Source organism: Bufo gargarizans, unplaced genomic scaffold, assembly GCF_014858855.1.
Source record: "Bufo gargarizans isolate SCDJY-AF-19 unplaced genomic scaffold, ASM1485885v1 fragScaff_scaffold_322_pilon, whole genome shotgun sequence".
NCBI classification, from domain to species: domain Eukaryota; kingdom Metazoa; phylum Chordata; class Amphibia; order Anura; family Bufonidae; genus Bufo; species Bufo gargarizans.
The window spans coordinates 242,030-263,247 of record NW_025334093.1 but is presented as its reverse complement, the minus strand read 5'-3'; the positions used below and the strand labels follow the sequence as shown (position 1 = coordinate 263,247).

Below are 21,218 nucleotides of genomic sequence, written 5' to 3'. Positions count from 1 at the left end.
GATCGCTAGAATATGCCCTCAATGTCTGATAAGTGCAAGTCCCACCTCTGGGGCCCAAACCTATCTTTAGAATGGAGCCCAGAAAGTGAAGGAGGGTGAACCACGCATGTGCGTCTGCCCTCCATTCATTTATATGGGAGTGCCGAAAATAGTTGATCAGCGTGTTGGGCTATTTCGGGACGTCCCATTGAAATGAATGGGAAGCGCACTGTGCAAATGTAGCCACCGCTCCATTTACTTCTATGGGGAATCTGTCCCCAGTGACCGCCCTCTCAAACCTTTTGCATGCTCACATAGCTCACCTGCTGTCTTTTGTTGATCAGAGTCTCCGTTCCTGAGTTATGATACTTTTTCTTAATATCCAAAGTTGGTCCAATGAGGGCGTCACCATTGCTCTTGTTGCACCCAAGCTCCGCTCCTTTCTGTGTCTAGCCCCTCTCTGACTACTGAGATTAACAGGGCCAGGCAGCAGCACAGCAGTTTGGAAGGGGCTGGACACCGAAAGGAGCGGAGCTTGAGTGCAACAGGAGCAATGGTGATGCCCTCATTGCACCAGAGTCCTAATTTGCATACTAAGTAAAAGTATAGTAACTCAGGAACGGAGCCTCCAGTCAACAAAAGAAAAACAACATTTTGATCAGGTGAACTACAGCTATGTGTCTACATACTGTTTGATGGGGACGTTGCGGGTACAAATATCTTCGTCTTAGAAGCACTTAAAAATATTGCCCCCCATATAATAATATTTATATATGATCTTTCCTGTGTTCTAGAAATACCACAGTCTAGAAGATGATAGAAGAAGATTGGCGCGGACTTTACTACAGGATATATGTCTCAGAGGAAGAGAAGCTGTGATAGGATTGTGGGTCAGTCTGTATGTATTACGGAGACGTCATGGTTCCCCGAGCCTGGACGCTGTACTGGAGGAACTCCGTCATAGAGGTAACATCGTGTATGAGATGTGGAAGAAATATTTAATGTTTTATTCCGTAGACCCTCCTGGTTATTCATTTTAGGCTGAAATCATTGCTCATAGGTTAGGCCGGTTTTCACTGGAAAAGTGACTAAAACTACCAAATATCAGTAGTAAAATTATTGCACAACACACAATGTTAAAAGAACTTCCATAGACACTTAAAAATACAAAAAGGAGCTCCAATATTTTAGTAAATGCAAATACATTCACCCACAAAAGGATAATGCTGATTTCTTGGGCTTGTTAACAGCTGTTATGGACAATGGGTGTGGACCCACTGTGCCAACTATCCACTTTGGCTTTAGGCTAAACCTAAGAGCATTGTCCTGGAATTCCCCTGGAATTCACCTTTTAAACCCCATACAGGGATATGCACTTCACGCAGGAAATCAACTAAGTTGCTACCTCCTGCAGTATTCCCAGTGTACTTGGCAGCTGACCCACGGGAGTCAGGGACATTGGTGTGAAGCACCAAGGATCAGATGACTCTCAAAGTTAGACAGCAAGCCTAGGTCAAGGCAGGCAGAGTTTGTGCGTATCCAAGAAACTAATCCAAGATCAAGGCAGGCAGAGTTCATGCATATCTGAGAAACTAATTCAAGATCAAGGCAGGCAGAGTTCATGCATATCTGAGAAACTAATCCAAGATCAAGGCAGGCAGAGTTCATGCATATCTGAGAAAATAATCCATGGTCAAGGCAGGCAGAGTTCATGCATATCTGAGAAAATAATCCATGGTCAAGGCAGGCATAGTTCATGCATATCTGAGAAAATAATCCATGGTCAATGCAGGCAGAGTTCATGCATATCTGAGAAACTAATCCAAGATCAAGGCAGGCAAAGTTCATGCATATCTGAGAAACTAATCCAAGATCAAGGCAGGCAGAGTTCATGCATATCTGAGAAACTAATCCAAGATCAAGGCAGGCAGAGTTCATGCATATCTGAGAAAATAATCCATGGTCAAGGCAGGCAGAGTTCATGCATATCTGAGAAACTAATCCAAGATCAAGGCAGGCAGAGTTCATGCATATCTGAGAAAACAATCCATGGTCAAGGCAGGCAGAGTTCATGCATATCTGAGAAACTAATCCGAGGTTAGGATGGGTAGAGTTCGTGTGTATCCAAGAAACTAATCCGAGTCAGTAAAAAAAAAAAGCAGAAGTTGGATACACTGCCAACAGACAGAATAGAATATCTGCCCTTGTTAACTAGACAACTAGGAACCTAACCTTTGACAGGGAGTGAGAGGGCAGAACAGCATTTAAACCCTTCCTGACATCTGCTGTAATAGTACGGCAGATGTCAGGCCATTAAAGGTGGCATCCAATCCATTGCAAGCGCCGTAGAAACCTGGTGCCTGCTATATAGTTTTTCTTATATTTTAATATTGAAAAAAAACATTGGATAAAACAATATTTTTCTCTGCATCGCCATATTATGACCACTATAACTTTTTTGTAGTTATGTGTACAGAGCTGCGTGGGGACTCATTTATTGTAAGATGATCTGTACTTTTCATTGATACTATTTTGGAAAATTTGACTTTTTGAACACTTTTTGTTCAATATTTTTGAGGGAGGTGAAATGAACAAACAAACAGGGAATTGGCTATTAGCCCCAGGTGCCTTCTGTTAAAAACAACAGGCAACCGGCAGCTATGGCGCCCGCCCACCATCTTTAAATATCCGACCATTGACATAACATTTAGATTAGGCAATTGGGAAAGGGTTAAATATATGTCACCTTTTTTATAAAAACATTCCAAATTTACCAGAAATGTTTAAAAATTCACAATTTTCAAAATTCTAATGTCTCTGGTTTTAAGACAGATAATGATGATAGTAATAGTTATTATTATTGATTATTAAAGCGCCATTCATTCCATAGCGCTGTACATATGATAAACAAGACGGCTAATCATAAACAAGACGGCTTACAAACTGGTACAGAAGGAGAGAGGTCCCTGCCCGCAAGGCTTACAATCTACATGGTATGGGAGAAGGACACAGTAGGTGCGGGTGAAGTTGGGCATGGCGGTATAGAGGCAGCAGGGTCACGGGTTGTAGGCTTGTCTGAAGAAGTAGGTTTTCAGGTTTCTTTTGAAGGATTCCACTGTAGGTGAGAGTCTGATATGTTGGGGTGGCGAGTTTCAGAGTATGGGGGATGCACGGGATAAATCTTGGAGTCGATTGTGGGAAGAGGTGATAAGAGGAGAGGAGAGAAGGAGGTCTTGTGAGGATCGGAGAGTGCGTGTGGGGGTGTATCGGGACAGTAGCTCAGAGATGTAGGGAGGAGACAGGTTATGGACGGCCTTGTATGTATTTGTTAGTACTTTGAAGTGAATTTGTTGGGCAATGGGGAGCCAGTGAAGGGATTGGCAGAGTGGAGAGGCAGAGGAGTAATATGGTGAGAGGTGGATTAGTCGGGTAGCAGAGTTGAGGATAGATTGGAGGGGTGCGAGAGTGCTAGATGGAAGGCCACAGAGAAGAGTGTTGCAGTAGTCTAGGCGGGAGATGATGAGGGCATGTACAAGCATTTTCGCAGATTCAAAGTTGAGGAAAGCACGGATGTGGGAGTTTTTGAGTTTGAGGCGGCAGGTGGTGGAAAGGGCTTGGATGTGCGGTCTGAAGGAGAGGGCAGAATCCAAGGTCACTCCAAGGCAGCGAACTTGGTTGACCGGGGAGAGTGTGCAGCCATTGATCGTGATAGATAGGTCTGTTGGGGGGGGTTGAGCAAGATGGGGGAAAGATTATGAATTCTGTTTTATCCATGTTAAGTTTTAGAAAGCGAAAGGCGAAGAAGGATGATATAGAAGATAGACATTGTGGAATTCTTGATAGTAAGGTGGTGATGTCTGAACCAGAGAGGTAGATTTGTGTGTTGTCAGCGTAGGAGTGATACTGAAAGCTATGGGACTCTATGAGCTGTCCCAGGCCAAAAGTGTAAGATAGAGAAGAGCAGGGGTCTTAGGACAGAGCCCTGCGGGACACCAACAGAGAGGGAAAGAGACGAAGAGGTGGTGCGGGAGTGGGAGACGCTAAACGTCCGGTCTGTGAGGTATGATGTGATTCAGGAGAGGGCCAGGTCAGTAATGCCAAGAGATGAGAGAGTTTGCAACAGAAGGGAGCGGTCAACAGTGTCAAAGGCAGAGGACAGGTCAAGGAGAAGGAGGACAGAGTATTGTTTCTTGGTTTTGGCTGTCAGTAGGTCATTGGTGACTTTGGTAAGGGCAGTCTCAGTCGAGTGGTGGGGTCGGAAGCCAGATTGTAGGTGGTCAAAGAGGGAGCAGGAAGAGAGATGAGAGGACAGTTCAGAATGGACATGTTGTTCAAGTAGCTTTGAGGCATACGGAAGAAGTGATGTGGGGCGATAACTGGACAAAGAAGATGGGTCAAGTGAAGGCTTTTTGAGGATGGGTGTAATGGTAGCATTTTTAAAAGCAGAGGGGAAGACCCCAGAGATCAGTGATAGGTTGAAGAGATGAGTTAGAGCTGGGATAAACACTGTGGTGAGGTTAGGGATGAGGTGGGATGGGATTGGGTCAGGTGCACAGGTGGTCAGATGTGATCTGGAGAGTAGAGTGGAGAGTTTTTCTTCTTTATTGGTGGAGAAGCTGGTTTTGGGAGAAGAGGACTGAGCAGTTGAGAAGAGGGTCTGTGGGGACTGTGTAGTGAAGCTTTCTCTGATGTTGACTTTCTTTTGTTTGAAATATTTGGCAAAGTCCTCAGCTGAGAAGAGAGGAGAGGGTGGGGGCGCTGGGGGACAGAGAAAGGAGTTAAGTGCTAAAACGTTGTTTAGGGCTGTGGGCCAGGGAAGATATGAGAGATGAGAAGTAGGCCTGTTTTGCATCAGCGAATGAGGATTTGAATATGAGGAGGAATTGCTTGTATGCGGTGAAATGATCTTTAGAATGGGATTTCTTCCATCGCCACTCAGCAGCCCTGGAAGCTTGTCTGAGTTTTTGGGTCAGGTTGGTGTGCCAGGGTTGTCTGTTAATTTTTCGGGTTTTGTTGTGAGTGAAGGGGGCAACAGTGTCCAGAGCTGTACTTATTGTGGTGTTATACACTCACCTAAAGAATTATTAGGAACACCTGTTCTATTTCTCATTAATGCAAACTGAATGTCAGAATGGGAAAGAAAGGGGATTTAAGCAATTTTGAGCGTGGCATGGTTGTTGGTGCCAGACGGGCCGGTCTGAGTATTTCACAATCTGCTCAGTTACTGGGATTTTCACGCACAACAATTTCTAGGGTTTGCAAAGAATGGTGTGAAAAGGGAAAAACATCCAGTATGCGGCAGTCCTGTGGGCGAAAATGCCTTGTTGATGCTAGAGGTCCGAGGAGAATGGGCCGACTGATTCAAGCTGATAGAAGAGCAACGTTGACTGAAATAACCACTCGTTACAACCGAGGTATGCAGCAAAGCATTTGTGAAGCCACAACACGCACAACCTTGAGGCGGATGGGCTACAACAGCAGAAGACCCCACCGGGTACCACTCATCTCCACTACAAATAGGAAAAAGAGGCTACAATTTGCACGAGCTCACCAAAATTGGACTGTTGAAGACTGAAAAATGGTTTCTTGAACATGACAATGAGTTCACTGTACTAAAATGGCTCCCACAGTTACCAGATCTCAACCCAATAGAGCATCTTTGGGATGTGGTGGAATGGGAGCTTCGTGCCCTGGATGTGCATCCCTCAAATCTCCATCAACTGCAAGATGTTATCCTATCAATATGGGCCAACATTTCTAAAGAATGCTATCAGCACCTTGTTGAATCAATGCCACGTAGAATTAAGGCAGTTTTGAAGGCAAAAGGGGGTCTAACACCGTATTAGTATGGTGTTCCTAATAATTCTTTAGGTGAGTGTATAGTGTGGTAGCAGCATCCGGGTCTTGGAGGGAACAGATGGTAGAGAGTGGGAGAAGAGAGTCAGAAAGCAAGCAAAGTCGAGATGTTTAAGGTTCCTGCGGGGGTGTGTTAGTGTGTGGACCGGGGGAGCAGCAGAAGAGACCAATGAAGAGAAGGTGAGTAGGTTGTGGTCGGATAAGGGGAGAGGCGAATTAGAAAGGTTAGATAGGGAGCAGAGGCGGGTAAAGATAAGATCCAGAGTGTGACCATCTCTGTGGGTGGGAGCTGAAGACCACTGTGATAGGCCGAAGGAGGAAGAAAGCAACAGAAGTTTAGAGGTGGCCGAGTGACAGGTGTCAATAGGGATGTTGAAGTCACCCATGATGATGGTGGGGATGTCGGCAGATAGAAAGTGTAGTAGCCAGGTGTTAAAGTGGTCAAGAAAGATGGTGGCTGGGCCTGGGGGGCGGTAAATGACGGCTACTTGAAGGTTGGAGGGAGAGTAGATGCGAACAGAGTGTACTTCAAATGAGGTGAGCGTAATGGAGGGTGGCAGTGGAGTTGGGCTGTAGGAGCAGGTGTCTGATAGGAGAAGACCAACTCCTTCACCATGTTTTCAGCCGGGGCGGGTGAGTGAATTGAAATCCACTATAAGAGAGTGCAGCAGGTGAGGAGGTGTCAGAGGGTGTCAGCCATGTTTTTGTGAGACCCAGAAAGGAAAGGTTTTGAGAGATGAAAAGTTCATGAATATACGACCGTTTGTTACAGACAGAGCGTGCGTTCCATAATGCTCCTGCAAGAGGAACCAAAGGAACAGGGGTCAGAGGAATGGTTATTAAGTTTAAGGGGTTTCAGAAATTTGTAGAAGGAGATTTGTATTGGGACGTAGAGGTGATAGTGGGGATTTGCTGAGGGGGGCCTGGGTTTGGAGAGATATCACCAGCAATAAGGAGAAGCAGAGAAAGTGTTAATAGGTGAGAATAGGAGAGGGCAGGAGGTATCTGTGTGTGTTTGGGAAGGAAGTGTTTTATGTTGCCAAACAGGTATGTGCAAGCGGTCAGATGAGAAGGTAAGATGGAGGAAGAGATGAATAGTTCCTTGTTGGGTGAATGGATGTGGGGGTATTTCAGGAGGTTGTGGAAAAGTGGGAAGAGTAAGTTGGAAAATAGAGTTTTCTTTCCCATTAACCATGTCTGTAATTACCTGTGGTTCAATTCTGGTATAATTCAGTCTGTGCACTTAAGAGTTGCACTTGAGAGATGTTGCATTTGTAAATTTACTTTACATTTTCCATGTGTCTACTTTATGTTGGCATCGTTTTGTAAATGCCCATTTTATTTTTTTGTATGTTAGATGGAATACCATTTTAGATGCAATTTTTAAAAATTTTAAGACCAATTCAGTTATGAAGTCACTTTGTGAGGCTAACATAATAGAACTCTCCCATAAATGACCCCATTTTAGAAACTAAACCCCTCAAGTTATTTAAATGTGATGTTACAAACTTTGCTAACCCTTTAGGTGTTCCAGAGGAATTAAAGGAAAATAGAGGAGACATTTCAAAATGTCACTTCTTTTTGCTGTAAGGCAGCAAATGTTAACCGCCAAACAAAACTCAATATCTATTGCCCTGATTCTGCAGTTTACAGAAACACCCCATATGTGGTCGTAACCTGCTCTACGGGCACACGACAGGGCGCAGAAGGGAAGGAGCACAATATGGATTTTGGAGGGCAGATTTCACTGGGATCATTTTAATTTGCCATGTCACATTTGAGGCACCCTACAGTAGAAACTCCCCAAAAATGACACCATTTTGGAGACTACAGGATAAGGTGACAGTTTTATTGGTACTATTTTGGGAATGGCTGTTCTGGCACAATTTTTATTTTAAACAGTGTGCACCTAACGGGACAGATAATTTTTAAACAGCAGGTTGTTACAGACGTGACAATATGTGTATTAAAAATGTGTATTTTTTTAGGCCCCTTGCAGACAAGCGTGTCCGGATTAGGTCCGGATGCGTCCCGGGTGCATTGTTGCAAACCTGCGCGAATAGGTACTCGATTTCAGTCAGTTTTGACTGCGATTGCGTTCCGTTGTTCAGTTTTTATCGCGCGTGCAATGCGTTTTGCACGCGCGTGATAAAAAACGGAATGTGGTACCCAGACCCGAACTTCTTCACTGAAGTTTAGGTTTGGGTTAGGTGTTGTGTAGATGTAATTATTTTCCCTTATAACATGGTTATAAGGGAAAATAATAGCATTCTGAATACAGAAAGCATAGTACAAGGTCAATTGAGGGGTAAAAATAAAAATAAAAATTTACTCACCTCCTCTAATTGAAAATAATACAGTGAATAGACTTTCATCTTAGCAACCATGCGTGAAAATCGCACCGCATCCGCACTTTCTTGCGGATGCTGGCGATTTTCACGCAGTCCCATTCACTTCTATGGGGCCTGCGTTGCGTGATAAACGCACAACATAGAGCATGCTGCGATTTTCACGCAACGCACAAGTAATGCGTGAAAATCACCCCTCATGTGCACAGCCCATAGAAGTGAATGGGTCCGGATTCAGTGCGGGTGCAATGCGTTCACCTCACGCATTGCACCAGTGCAGAAAACTCGCCCGTGTAAAAAGGGCCTTTATTTTTTTGTTTCAGTTTTACATAATAAAGCTTTTTTTGGGGGGAAAATTCATGGATTTGTGTCTCCATTTTCTGAAAGCCATATATTTTTTTTTATTTTTGTGTAGGGGCTTGTTTTTTGCAGGAAGAGCAGAGGGCCAATGGAGAGGCAGAGGAAGCCCCCTCCCTCCGCGAGCCTCTTATATGCGTCAGTCAGCGTATAAGGGGTTAATCTGCCGGCATCAACTTTTACAGTGATGCTTGTGGAAACAGCAGGGGCCTGGCTGTCAGTTACAGCCGGGCCCCTGCATCGATTGGGTGGGCCCAGCTACTGTGCCCACCCAATTATGATGACATTCTGGTACGTCAATTTGTGGGAAGTTACTTCCTGCTGTAACCTAGTAGTACGTCATATGTCATGATGGGGTTATTATGAAACTAGTTAAACGTTTTAACTTTTATAATATTTTTTGCTTAGAGACTATCGGCAGGCTGAATAACGCACACACTAGCCACGGATCTTTGTATTGCATTTTAGGTGACTCTCTGGTGGAGCAAATCCTTCTGGATGAACATGGACACCAACTGTCCCCACAACTCAAAGGTACGCGTGGGTGTAAATGTTTGCGCCCTATCTGAGCCGCTGAAATTTTGGAGCTTCAATCCCGCCTACATGAGTTTAATGCCAATCAATATGATTTAGCGCTAAGGAATTTTGCAGCACTATTGGCAGGGGGACAAGTGAGTTTAGTTCGGATAGGTCACGGGTTGTGGATCGGTAGGGTATTGCTGATGACGCTCACATGATGCTTCCATTTCCCACCCAGATCTATATAGCTTGAAGCATTTCTGGATCAGATTAATTTTCCTGCTCTGATCGAGTCTCAGGGGCTCTCGGTCTCCAGAGACTTTTCAGCTAAGGAAATTTCCCTGGCTATTTAAATTGGCAAGTCCCCAGGCCATGATGGCCTCACGAATGCTATAAAAATGACTTCCTTAATTAGCTCTATTCTTTACTGAAGCAGCTACCTCAGGGTTTTTTTTTGCAGAGAGATGTTGGACGCTTTACTTATTACACTCCTGAAGCCGGAGAAGATTCTCCACCCAACTTTAGCCCGTTTTTATTATTGAACTTGGCTCTGCAGCTTTATTCGAAAATTATGGGGACTCTCCTATCTGATCTTCTATCGGCGCTGATAGACGCAGATCAGATGGGCTTTATCAAGCACCGCCCAAACAATGGATGGTATGCAAACATTTTTTAATATCCTGTCAGTGGTGGCTAAGAGTCAGACGCCTTTTCTACTTCTCTCTCTGGACGCGGAGAAGATGTTCAACCATGTACATTGGTGCTCTTGGAAGGGAGGTCCTGTGTCGGTTTGTGTTCCCCTCATGGCTCTTATCATCCATTTTGGACTTGTATACCCCTCAGCAAGGGTTTATACCTCAGGGTTCCTCTTCAAAATTACTAACTACCCTGTTATTTTTACGTTGCTCATGTAACCATTTCCCCAACATATTAGTATGTCACCGACCATACAGGGTATCTAGAGAGGCAATGTAGATTATCAGACTGGTCTTTTTGCGGACGATGTTATTATTTTGATTACCTTTCCTGAGGTATTTCTGCCATCTATAGTAGGTCTCATTGAATGCTTTGATTGGGTTAGCTACTACAAGGTTAACTCCCACAAATTACCTATGTTGGGCATGCATTTATCAGAAGAGATCACACAAACTATTACAGTTTTCTTTAAAATGGGCTACTGATAGTGTTCCATAATTGGGCATTGTACTTACGTTTTCCATCAGTAAACTACAATACACAAACTTTTTGCTCAACTCAAACTGGATATTGCTTCTTATTCCCTTTACCCACTTTCTTGGTTATGCTGTATTTGCTTTCTCCCCAAGATTCTATATTTATTCCGTAATTTGCCTATTATTGTCCCACATCATGTGATCTCCTCACTTTAAAAGCTCCTCTTGCAGTTTGTTTGGAACATGCAGTGGTCAAGAGTATCAGCAGATATACTTTATAAGCCCACCAAGCTACTGTTCTTGACCAACTTAAAAGTTGGTAGATTAATGACACCTCCAAAAAGTGGGAGCAGATGGAATCTCGCTTATTGAATAATTAATCTTTGTGGCATGTACTTTGGCAACGGTTTCTCTCTAAGAAGGTTTCGGGGACTACCAAGCAGGTTTACTATTGTGGATCAAATGCCCAGTGATTAGGAATAAACTTCCACTTGCTGTCAACGGACCTCTGTCTTTGGGAGTCTAAAGGTATCTCCACTGTAGCACATATGGGAGCAGGTAATAGTTTGCTTTCTTTTTCTGAACTAAGGATGTTATTTCTAAATTTTTTATAAGTATCTTCAGATACTCATTTACTGTCTACAGTGCTTGTCCATCAAGACATACTGTAACACATACCGTTTATAGAGACTATTTTCACGACCCCAAATTACTCACTAAAGGTATTTCTTTAATTTTGTGTCTGGTCTTTGACCTTTATTTTCTTATTCTCTATAGATTTCCAGATCCGTCACAAGAAACATTTACATGAAAGAACTGAGAAACTTCTAGAGAACAAACCTCCAAGATGTGACCAGCGAGAGGAGAGTTTTCCATTCTCTACACGTTATGTCAACCTCATCATTGTCTCCACTGATCACTTCAGAGAACGCTCTCAGAATGAGCTCATAGAGACCGGGGTAAAACATGAGGAATACTTAAAGAGAAAACACAATGAATTACTACTCATTTCCCCCAACAAACTGTTCCGCTGGTGCCACCGTTCCAAACAAGTGCCACGTATGGTAATGGTGTGTGGAGTGCCCGGTGCAGGGAAGACCACACTGATGCAGAAGGTTGTCTATGACTGGGTGAAGGGGGATCTCTATCAAAGATTCTCCTTTATCTTTTTCTTCAAATTCCGAGAACTCAACAGACTGGATAAAGTTAGTCTGGACACTCTAATCCTTCATCAGTACCCATATCTGGAGGAGCAGCTTAGTAACATCTTACAGGAACCAGAAAAACTTCTCTTTATATTTGATGGTTTAGATGAAAGTCTTCATAACATGGATTTCACATCACGTCACTTGTGCTCTAATCCTTATCTGCCTGAACCTTGTGGTCAGATTGTGGTTAGTTTGGTGAGAAAGTCTCTTCTTGATGGTTGTTCTGTCCTAATGACCAATCGTCCAACCAGATTGGCATTAATTGATTGTAGAGTTTTTCAGCGAATAGTACAAATTATTGGGTTTTTACCAGAAGAACGACGGATGTACTTTGACAATTTCTACTCCAACCCTGAACTGGCGGAAAAGGCTTTTAATTATGTGAAGCAGAATGACACCCTGTACACGTTCTGTTACCTCCCGTCCTACTGCTGGATCATCTGTACAGTATTATCCAGGAGCTTCCAGCCAACAAGTAGAGATCAGCCAATGTCATTATTACCCAAAACCGTCACCCAGCTCTTTGCGATATTTGTCGCCAACATCCTGTCCAATCACAGCCTGCACAAAAGTGACGCTCAGAAGATCCTGCAGTCCATGGGATGGATGGCAGAACATGGAGTCATGAATCACAGGATTATCTTTGATGAACGAGATCTTGATTGTTTCCATGTGGACAATAAGTCAAAGCTCTTATCAAGTTTTCTGATGGAATCGGGGGAACCTGTGTCCTATTCCTTCTTACATCTCACAGTTCAGGAATTCTTCTCTGCCTTGGTGCATTATGTAGATTATTCTCCTGAGAAGTTACAGAAATCACTAAAAGATGCCAAATCCTATCCTGATGGACGAGGTGAGATGTTTCTCCGTTTCCTGTGTGGTCTATCAGACGGCTCCACCAGGTCAATGCTAACTGGATACCTGAACAGACAAGCAGTTCATACATCTATAGATGTCATCACTTGGCTAAAGAACTTTATTCTAGAAGAGAGGCCAATGGAAAGTAAGGACAACAAGCGGCGTCTTCTCAGTACATTTTTCTATCTGTATGAATCCCGGAATAAGGCTCTGGTGCTGGAATCGCTACAATCACACAGAAGTCTTGACTTCTCTCATGTTCGTATGTCGGCTCTAGACTGCACAGTGTTGGCATTTATTCTGGACACCTGCACAAATATAGAAAAACTCTATCTATATGGATGTTCCTTAGACAATGAAGGATTAGAAAGACTTGCTCCAGGATTACATAACCTGCAGACTCTGAGGTAAAATACTAATTATATTTCATCTTTTTGTGTTAATAAGGTTCTTAAAATAATTTGATCCATTCATAGCATTTACGCTCTATGCCTGTTAGTATGAGTCCTATCATAAAGTAGATGGGGTCAGGTATCTCATAGCTAATTAAACCATGAGAATGACACCAGCAGTAGGACAGGACTGTGCTGAGCTTATCACCCATGTGAATAGGTTAGTGAGAGTTGGAGACTAGGGATCTTGCCTTACAGATATAATACGGACGAGCAGTAACGGTGCCTGTATTACATAATGTTAGAAGACATCTACAAGAACAAAGCAAGAACACAAAAGCCTCATACAATATTGTAAAAGGGCATATATGCGTACAATATAAGACCTACAAGATTGTTCCCTAAACCGGGACCAAAAAAGACATGCCCATGCAATAGATATAATTTTTTTTTACATTTTATTACAAAAAATATGATAAAAGCAGTAAATAGGGGATAACAATGTCAAACATAGGTGACAGTGATCTAAAATGCTATATGGAACCACAGGCCCCCAAACCTTACTGCCCCTGAAAAGAATGTTATACATGCACAGTAGTGATGAGGGGCATAGGCAATATTCGTTTTCACGATATTTAGCACATTTTTCACATAATATTCACAATAAATTTGCGAATTCTAGAATTCGTGATCTCCAGTCATTATTTTCGCAATCAAAATCGGCACTAATGATGCGCATATTTTTTGCGCAATACACGCAACTTCACATTTTATCAGGTCTGAGTAGATATTACTGTTTGGTGCGCTAAGTATTGTTGTGACATCACAGCACTATGTCTGTAGCATGTATGTATGGAGAGCAGAGAAACAGTAATTCCTATCACACTACCTAACACCCTGCACTGGAACCAGCTACACTATATCACTATCTTACTACACTGACTATCTGTATTATATATATATATATATATATATATATATATATATATATGAGCTAACTAACTATCTAATGTAATTGGATAAGGAATAGGATCCAGATGAAAGCACAGAGCACAGCAATGTCGTTGCTCTTTCTCTCTCAGAACTGCAAAAAACAGCAGAAAATGGCTGCTGGGGAGGCTCTTATATAGTAAAGGGGCAGGCAGCTTTCCTATTGGTTGCTAGGGATGTTGCTAAGCTCTGACAAAGATATTGCAGCCTTCTCATTGGCCCACAAGCAAGAAGGGAGGTTACTGATGAAAAAAAAATCTAAAATATTCCCGATTACGAAGATATAGCACTATATTCTACATCTTTGTGAATTCTCGAAGTGCCGATATTTGCGATAAAAATTTGCGATTAGAATATTCGCGATCAACACTAATGCACAGGTGAGACCAATTGTAAATATAAATATAATATCACCGAACCGATATCCCATAGTCATGCTCATATAAGAGAGGGACGTCCCATCCTAAAAAAAGGTAGGAAAAATCAAGCAAAAATGGAGAACCAAATATCAGTCCCCACTGGGCTCACCTGTGGACGTGATCAGGGGGAGGAGGTAAACTGACCTGATGCAATTATATATCGTATTTTGGCGCCAAAACAAAGTTAGGTGGCGTATATCTGGCGCATACTGCCTGGGTGATGCACGCCGTGTCATCATGGCAGTGCCGACCTCAAACATCCTCACCAACAGCGATCCAGCCGCCTTCCAAAGTCCAGCGATTTTTCCACCACGTAGGACATGTTCTATTTTTTTCCGGAGCCGTGGACCGAAAGTTCGGGGCCGCAGACCCGAAATGCGGATGCGGACAGCACACAGTGTTTTCTGTCCCCATTGAAAATTAATGGGTCCGCACACAGATCCGGACCCAAAGCGCGGACGTGTGAATGGACCCTAAATAGCATCTTACCTGGTCCTGTCAGTCAAAGTGCAGAAGGTGCGGCAGTTGCAGAGAGATCTGAGCCTCTAGGTGTAACTTTAACACCCCTGTTGCTCCTAGAGGCTGATTGTAGCCTTCAGCTGCCATGTGCATATGATACAGGGCACCCATTGTCATAGGTATAAATCTGATGACACATGCCCTTTAATAATAGTTTATAAGCTGCTTATAATCCTCACCCGAGCAAAAAGGTCTGCTATATTGGCTCATCGTACAGTGCATTACAATTTCCTGATCTTCGGGGAGGTTCTTGTAAGTAGATGTCAATGTTTCCATTATTGTGAGCAGATTTATATGCAAAATGTCATTGAGTAAAGACTAGAGGAGAACAGCCGGGGTCATTTTCTCTCCACAGTCACAATCTACAGATTTTACGCTAACGCTCTGTGCAGGGCCGTCTTTACCAAGGGGCAGCTGCCCAGGGCCCAGTTGCTCCTGGGGGCCCAAGGCAGCTGCCTCTTGAGCCCTGCTAGCTACTGCCCCGGGTGTCAAGCTGTCTGTGTACTTTAACGTTGTGATCTAGGACCTTAGATGATATCACCACCATGTGACCAGTAACCTAGCAATTACTGGTCACATGGCTATGAGGTCATCACAGGTCCTAGCAGGAGTGTTGCAGAAGTTAACTGTGGAGCTTTTTTGTGTGAAGATTACATCAGAAAAAGGTGACAGGGGCTGTTATGTAATATACTGTAAACTACTGTATAGTGGGGTGCTGTATATTGTGTGGGGGGCTGTATACTGTGTGGGGGCCTGTATACTGTGTGGTGGGCTGTATACTGTATGGGGGGCTGTATACTATGTGTGGGGGGCTGTATACTGTGTGTGGGGGGCTGTATACTGTGTGGGGGCCTGTATACTGGGGGGGCCTGTATACTGTGGGGTGGGCTGTATACTGTGTGGGGGCCTGTATACTGTGTGGTGGGCTGTATACTGTGTGGTGGGCTGTATACTGTATGGGGGGCTGTATACTATGTGTGGGGGGCTGTATACTGTGTGTGGGGGGCTGTATACTGTGTGGGGGGCCTGTATACTGGGGGGGCCTGTATACTGTGGGGTGGGCTGTATACTGTGTGGGGGCCTGTATACTGTGTGGTGGGCTGTATACTGTAGGGGGGACTTATACTGTGTGGGGGGGCTGTATACTGTGTGGGGGGGCTGTATACTGTGTGGGGGGGGGCTGTATACTGTGTGTGGTGGGCTGTATACTGTGTGGGGGCCTGTATACTGTGTGGGGGTCTGTATAGTGTGGGGGGGGGGCTGTATAGTGTGGGGGGGCCTGTATAGTGTGGGGGGGCCTGTATAGTATGGGGAGCTGTATATTGTGGAGTGCTATACTGCTGTACTGTATAGTGTGGGGGGCTGTATCGTGTATAGTTTGGGGTGCTGTATACAGTGAGGTGTTGTATACTGTGAGGTGTTGTATACTGTGGGGTGCTATATACTGTGGGCTGCTATACTGCTCTACTATATACTGTGGGGTACTGTATAGTGTGGGGTGCTATACTGCATACTGTGTGGTGCTGTATACTATAGGGTGCTATACTGCATACTGTGGGGTGCTGGGGTGCACTGTAACGCTAGGGTGAGACGAGCCCTGGTCTCCTTCCTGCAGAGCGGTGCCCACTTCCAGCCTGAGCCCAGCTGCCCAGAGCACTGATCCTGAGCCGCTGGAGTCTTCAGAACTGGAACTATTTACAGTCATTCACTGTACTCTACCAGATGTGTGGATTTTTTGTGTGTGTGTGTTGTGGTGGAAGGCGTGATTGCCTGCTAAGGTGTGGGAAGGCGGGATCCAGGGGGCCCAAGTAAATTTTTGCCCAGGGTCCAATCAATATTAAAGACGGAAAAAAATGTGGGGGGTTCAGTCAGCACAACCCTGTATGCAGGTGCTCATTGCTATGGCGAAATACAGATACAAACGCAAAAACACAAATGCAATGGCACACTGCAACCAGCACTCTGCCCTGCCTCTATGCTGGATGTTGAATGAGGCATTAGTGTACATTTTGGCCAAAGCGTAATAAGCCACTCACCACGTCAAGGTCGCCTCTATGAGTGGTCCCTAACACTAGTTCCTACCTGAAATGGGCCACGACAGCCACACAAAGTCCAGGGAGCGCAGGCACAGCATGCACGCCAGGCACACTCTGCTTTTAACCCCGTCCAGTGCCATTACAGCTTTCATCGGATCCAGGGATGCAAGTACCAACATGCAACTTTAAAACCAGCCTCCAGGGCAGACTAACTGGTCAGGTGTGCATGACTGCATGGAGATCGCCATTCCTCCAATATATACTACAAAGAAAAAATGTGGGGGGTCCAGTCAGCACAACCCTGTATGCAGGTGCTCATTGCTATGGCGAAATACAGATACAAATGCAAAAACACAAATGACTGAACCCCCCACATTTTTTTCTTTTCTTTGTAGTATATATTGGAGGAATGGCGATCTCCATGCAGTCATGCACACCTGACCAGTTAGTCTGCCCTGGAGGCTGGTTTTAAAGTCAGTATAAAACGGAGTCTGCTTTCATAGCGCCTACCAGTAGCCATTTGGCTCCAGGAGAAGTATATAGTGGGCTCAGCATGCATGTTGGTACTTGCATCCCTGGATCCGATGAAAGCTGTAATGGCACCGGATGGGGTTAAAAGCAGAGTGTGCCTGGCGTGCATGCTGTGCCTGCGCTCCCTGGACTTTGTGTGGCTGTCATGGCCCATAACAGGTAGGAACTAGTGTTAGGGACCACTCATAGAGGCGACCTTGACGTGGTGAATGGCTTATTACGCTTTGGCCAAAATGTACACTAATGCCTCATTCAACATCCAGCATAGAGGCAGGGCAGAGTGCTGGTTGCAGTGTGCCATTGCATTTGTGTTTTTGCGTCAATATTAAAGACGGCCCTGGCTCTGTGGACGCCTCACCCACATCTCATCTTCTTCTTCTTACAGATTGGCTAATAATGGTCTACCAGACACTTCCTGCATCCAGTTGGCATCTGTAATAAGGAATAACCCGTCCCTGAAGAGACTTGTCCTGTCTGCTAACCGTCTGTCTGGTCCTCACTTCAGTGACTTGATGGAGGCTCTGTCCAGTCCGGCCTGCAGGATAGAGACATTACGGTAAGTATAAGAGCTGTGTACAGGACTGAGACACGTGGGGCAGTCAGAAAAACTGCTGACTTCTCCTTGACCTCCATACTAATGTCTGACTGGTACTGGCCTTCCTACTAATAAAGTTTCGATGATAGGAGAGATCTCTGTACTGACCCCTGATATATTTATACATAGTAATTAGATCTCCCCTCAGTCGTCTTTTTTCTAAAGTGAATAACCCTAATTTTGATCATCTTTCAGGGTACTGTAGTTGCCCCATTCCAGTTATTACTTTAGTTGCCCTCCTCTGGACCATCTCCAGCTCTGCTATGTCTGTCTTGTTCACAGGAGCCCAGAACTGTACACAGTACTCCATGTGTGGTGTAACTAGTGATATGTAAAGTGGTAGGACAATGTTCTCATCACGGACATCTATGCCCCTTTTGATGCAACCCATTATATTATTGGCCTTGGCAGCAGCTGCCTGACACTGGTTTCTACAGCTTAGTGTGCTGTTCACAAAAATTCCTAGATCCTTTTCGATGTCAGTGTTACCCAGTGTTTTACCGTTTAGTATGTACGGGTGACTTGCATTATTCCTTCCCATGTGCATAATCTTACATTTATCAGTGTTAAACCTCATCTGCCACTTATCTGCCCAAGCCTCCAATCTATCCAGATCCCTCTGTAGTAGTATACTATCCTCTGTAGTGTGTGTGTGTGTGTGTGTGTGTGTGTGTGTATATATATATATATATACAGTACAGACCAAAAGTTTGGACACACCTTCTCATTCAAGAGTTTTCTTTATTTTCATGACTATGAAAATTGTAGATTCACACTGAAGGCATCAAAACTATGAATTATCACATGTGGAATTATATACATAACAAAAAAGTGTGAAACAACTGAAAATATGTCATATTCTAGGTTCTTCAAAGTAGCCACCTTTTGCTTTGATTACTGCTTTGCACACTCTTGGCATTCTCTTGATGAGCTTCAAGAGGTAGTCACCTGAAATGGTTCTCACTTCACAGGTGTGCCCTGTCAGGTTTAATAAGTGGGTTTTCTTGCCTTATAAATGGGGTTGGGACCATCAGTTGCGTTGTGGAGAAGGCAGGTGGATACACAGCTGATAGTCCTACTGAATAGACTGTTAGAATTTGTATTATGGCAAGAAAAAAGCAGCTAAGTAAAGAAAAACGAGTGGCCATCATTACTGTAAGAAATGAAGGTCAGTCAGTCCGAAAAATTGGGAAAACTTTGAAAGTGTCCCCAAGTGCAGTCACAAAAACCATCAAGCGCTACAAAGAAACTGGCTCACATGCGGACCGCCCCAGGAAAGGAAGACCAAGAGTCACCTCTGCTGCAGAGGATAAGTTCATCCGAGTCACCAGCCTCAGAAATCGCAGGTTAATAGCAGCTCAGATTAGAGACCAGGTCAATGCCTCACAGAGTTCTAGTAGCAGACACCTCTCTAGAACAACTGTTAAGAGGAGACTGTGTGAATCAGGCCTTCATGGTAGAATATCTGCTAGGAAACCACTGCTAAGGACAGGCAACAAGCAGAAGAGACCTGTTTGGGCTAAAGAACACAAGGAATGGACATTAGACCAGTGGAAATCTGTGCTTTGGTCTGATGAGTCCAAATTTGAGATCTTTGGTTCCAACCACCGTGTCTTTGTGCGACGCAGAAAAGGTGAACGGATGGACTCTACATGCCTGGTTCCCACCGTGAAGCATGGAGGAGGAGATGTGATGGTGTGGGGGTGCTTTGCTGGTGACACTGTTGGGCATTTATTCAAAATTGAAGGCATACTGAACCAGCATGGCTACCACAGCATCTTGCAGCGGCATGCTATTCCATCCGGTTTGCGTTTAGTTGGACCATCATTTATTTTTCAACAGGACAATGACCCCAAACACACCTCCAGGCTGTGTAAGGGCTATTTGACCATGAAGATGACCTGGCCTCCACAGTCACCGGACCTGAACCCAATCGAGATGGGTTTGGGGTGAGCTGGACCGCAGAGTGAAGGCAAAAGGGCCAACAAGTGCTAAGCATCTCTGGGAACTCCTTCAAGACTGTTGGAAGACCATTTCAGGTGACTATCTCTTGAAGCTCATCAAGAGAATGCCAAGACGGTGCAAAGCAGTAATCAAAGCAAAAGGTGGCTACTTTGAAGAACCTAGATTATGACATATTTTCAGTTGTTTCACACTTTTTTGTTATGTCGCACAAAGACACGGTGGTTGGAACCAAAGATCTCAAATTTGGACTCATCAGACCAAAGCACAGATTTCCACTGGTCTAATGTAAATTCCTTGTGTTCTTTAGCCCAAACAAGTGTCGTCTGCTTGTTGCCTGTCCTTAGCAGTGGTTTCCTAGCAGATATTGTACCATGAAGGCCTCATTCACACAGACTCCTCTTAACAGTTGTTCTAGAGATGTGTCTGCTGCTAGAACTCTGGGTGGCATTGACCTGGTCTCTAATCTGAGCTGCTGTTAACCTGCGATTTCTGAGGCTGGTGACTCGGATGAACTTATCCTCCGCAGCAGAGGTGACTCTTGGTCTTCCTTTCCTGGGGCGGTCCGCATGTGAGCCAGTTTCATATACAGGATTTAGAGGCACAGAAAAAGCATATGATGTTATAGAGCTCGTATTAAAGGGGCTTTCCCACAAAAAGCATTCTACAGTTTTCAAACCAGCACCTCAATCTGAATTCTTTTGTAATTGTAATTGTAATTTGTAAATGTAATTTAAAATTTAGCAAAGTTACTCAGTAAATGTATCTGTTTAGCGCCACCTACTGTTTGTTATCTTTTCTTATTTCTTTGTCCGGCTCACTGATAAAGCCGCACTAGCTCAGTTTCATCCCTCAACTGCCTCCTGAGCTGTTATAAGGAGAGAGCTGCAGCAGATTAGACCCCCCCCCTGAGCTGCAGCAGAAAAGACACACCCCCTGAGCTGCAGCAGATAAGACACACCCCCTGAGCTGCAGCAGATGAGACACACCCCTGAGCTGCAGCAGATTAGACCCCCCCCCCTGAGCTGCAGCAGAAAAGACACACCCCCTGAGCTGCAGCAGATAAGACACACCCCCTGAGCTGCAGCAGATAAGACACACCCCCTGAGCTGCAGCAGATAAGACACACCCCCTGAGCTGCAGCAGATAAGACACACCCCCTGAGCTGCAGCAGATAAGACACACCCCTGAGCTGCAGCAGATAAGACACACCCCCTGAACTGCAGCAGATAAGACACACTCCCTGAGCTGCAGCAGATAAGACACACCCCCTGAGCTGCAGCAGATAAGACACACTCCCTGAGCTGCAGCAGAAAAGACACACCCCCTGAGCTGCAGCAGAAAAGACACACCCCCTGAGCTGCAGCAGAAAAGACACACCCCCTGAGCTGCAGCAGAAAAGACACACCCCCTGAGCTGCAGCAGAAGAGACACACCCCCTGAGCTGCAGCAGAAGAGACACACCCCCTGAGCTGCA

General features: G+C 44.6%; 1 protein-coding gene across 3 annotated transcripts in view; it reads left to right on the top strand.

Moving 5' to 3' along the window:
* The window catches only part of LOC122922396 (NACHT, LRR and PYD domains-containing protein 12-like), a 67,723-nt gene that overhangs the window by 24,722 nt on the left and 21,783 nt on the right, over nt 1-21,218 (top strand). For 2 of the 3 annotated variants that reach the window (XM_044272992.1, XM_044272990.1), the window contains exons 4-7: nt 774-945; nt 8,949-9,074; nt 11,009-12,704; nt 17,570-17,740. In XM_044272992.1, coding sequence (XP_044128927.1) covers nt 774-945; nt 8,949-9,074; nt 11,009-12,704; nt 17,570-17,740 — 2,165 coding nt within the window. The remainder of the gene's footprint in view (nt 1-773; nt 946-8,948; nt 9,075-11,008; nt 12,705-17,569; nt 17,741-21,218) is intronic. The other variant, XM_044272991.1, reaches the window with a different exon arrangement.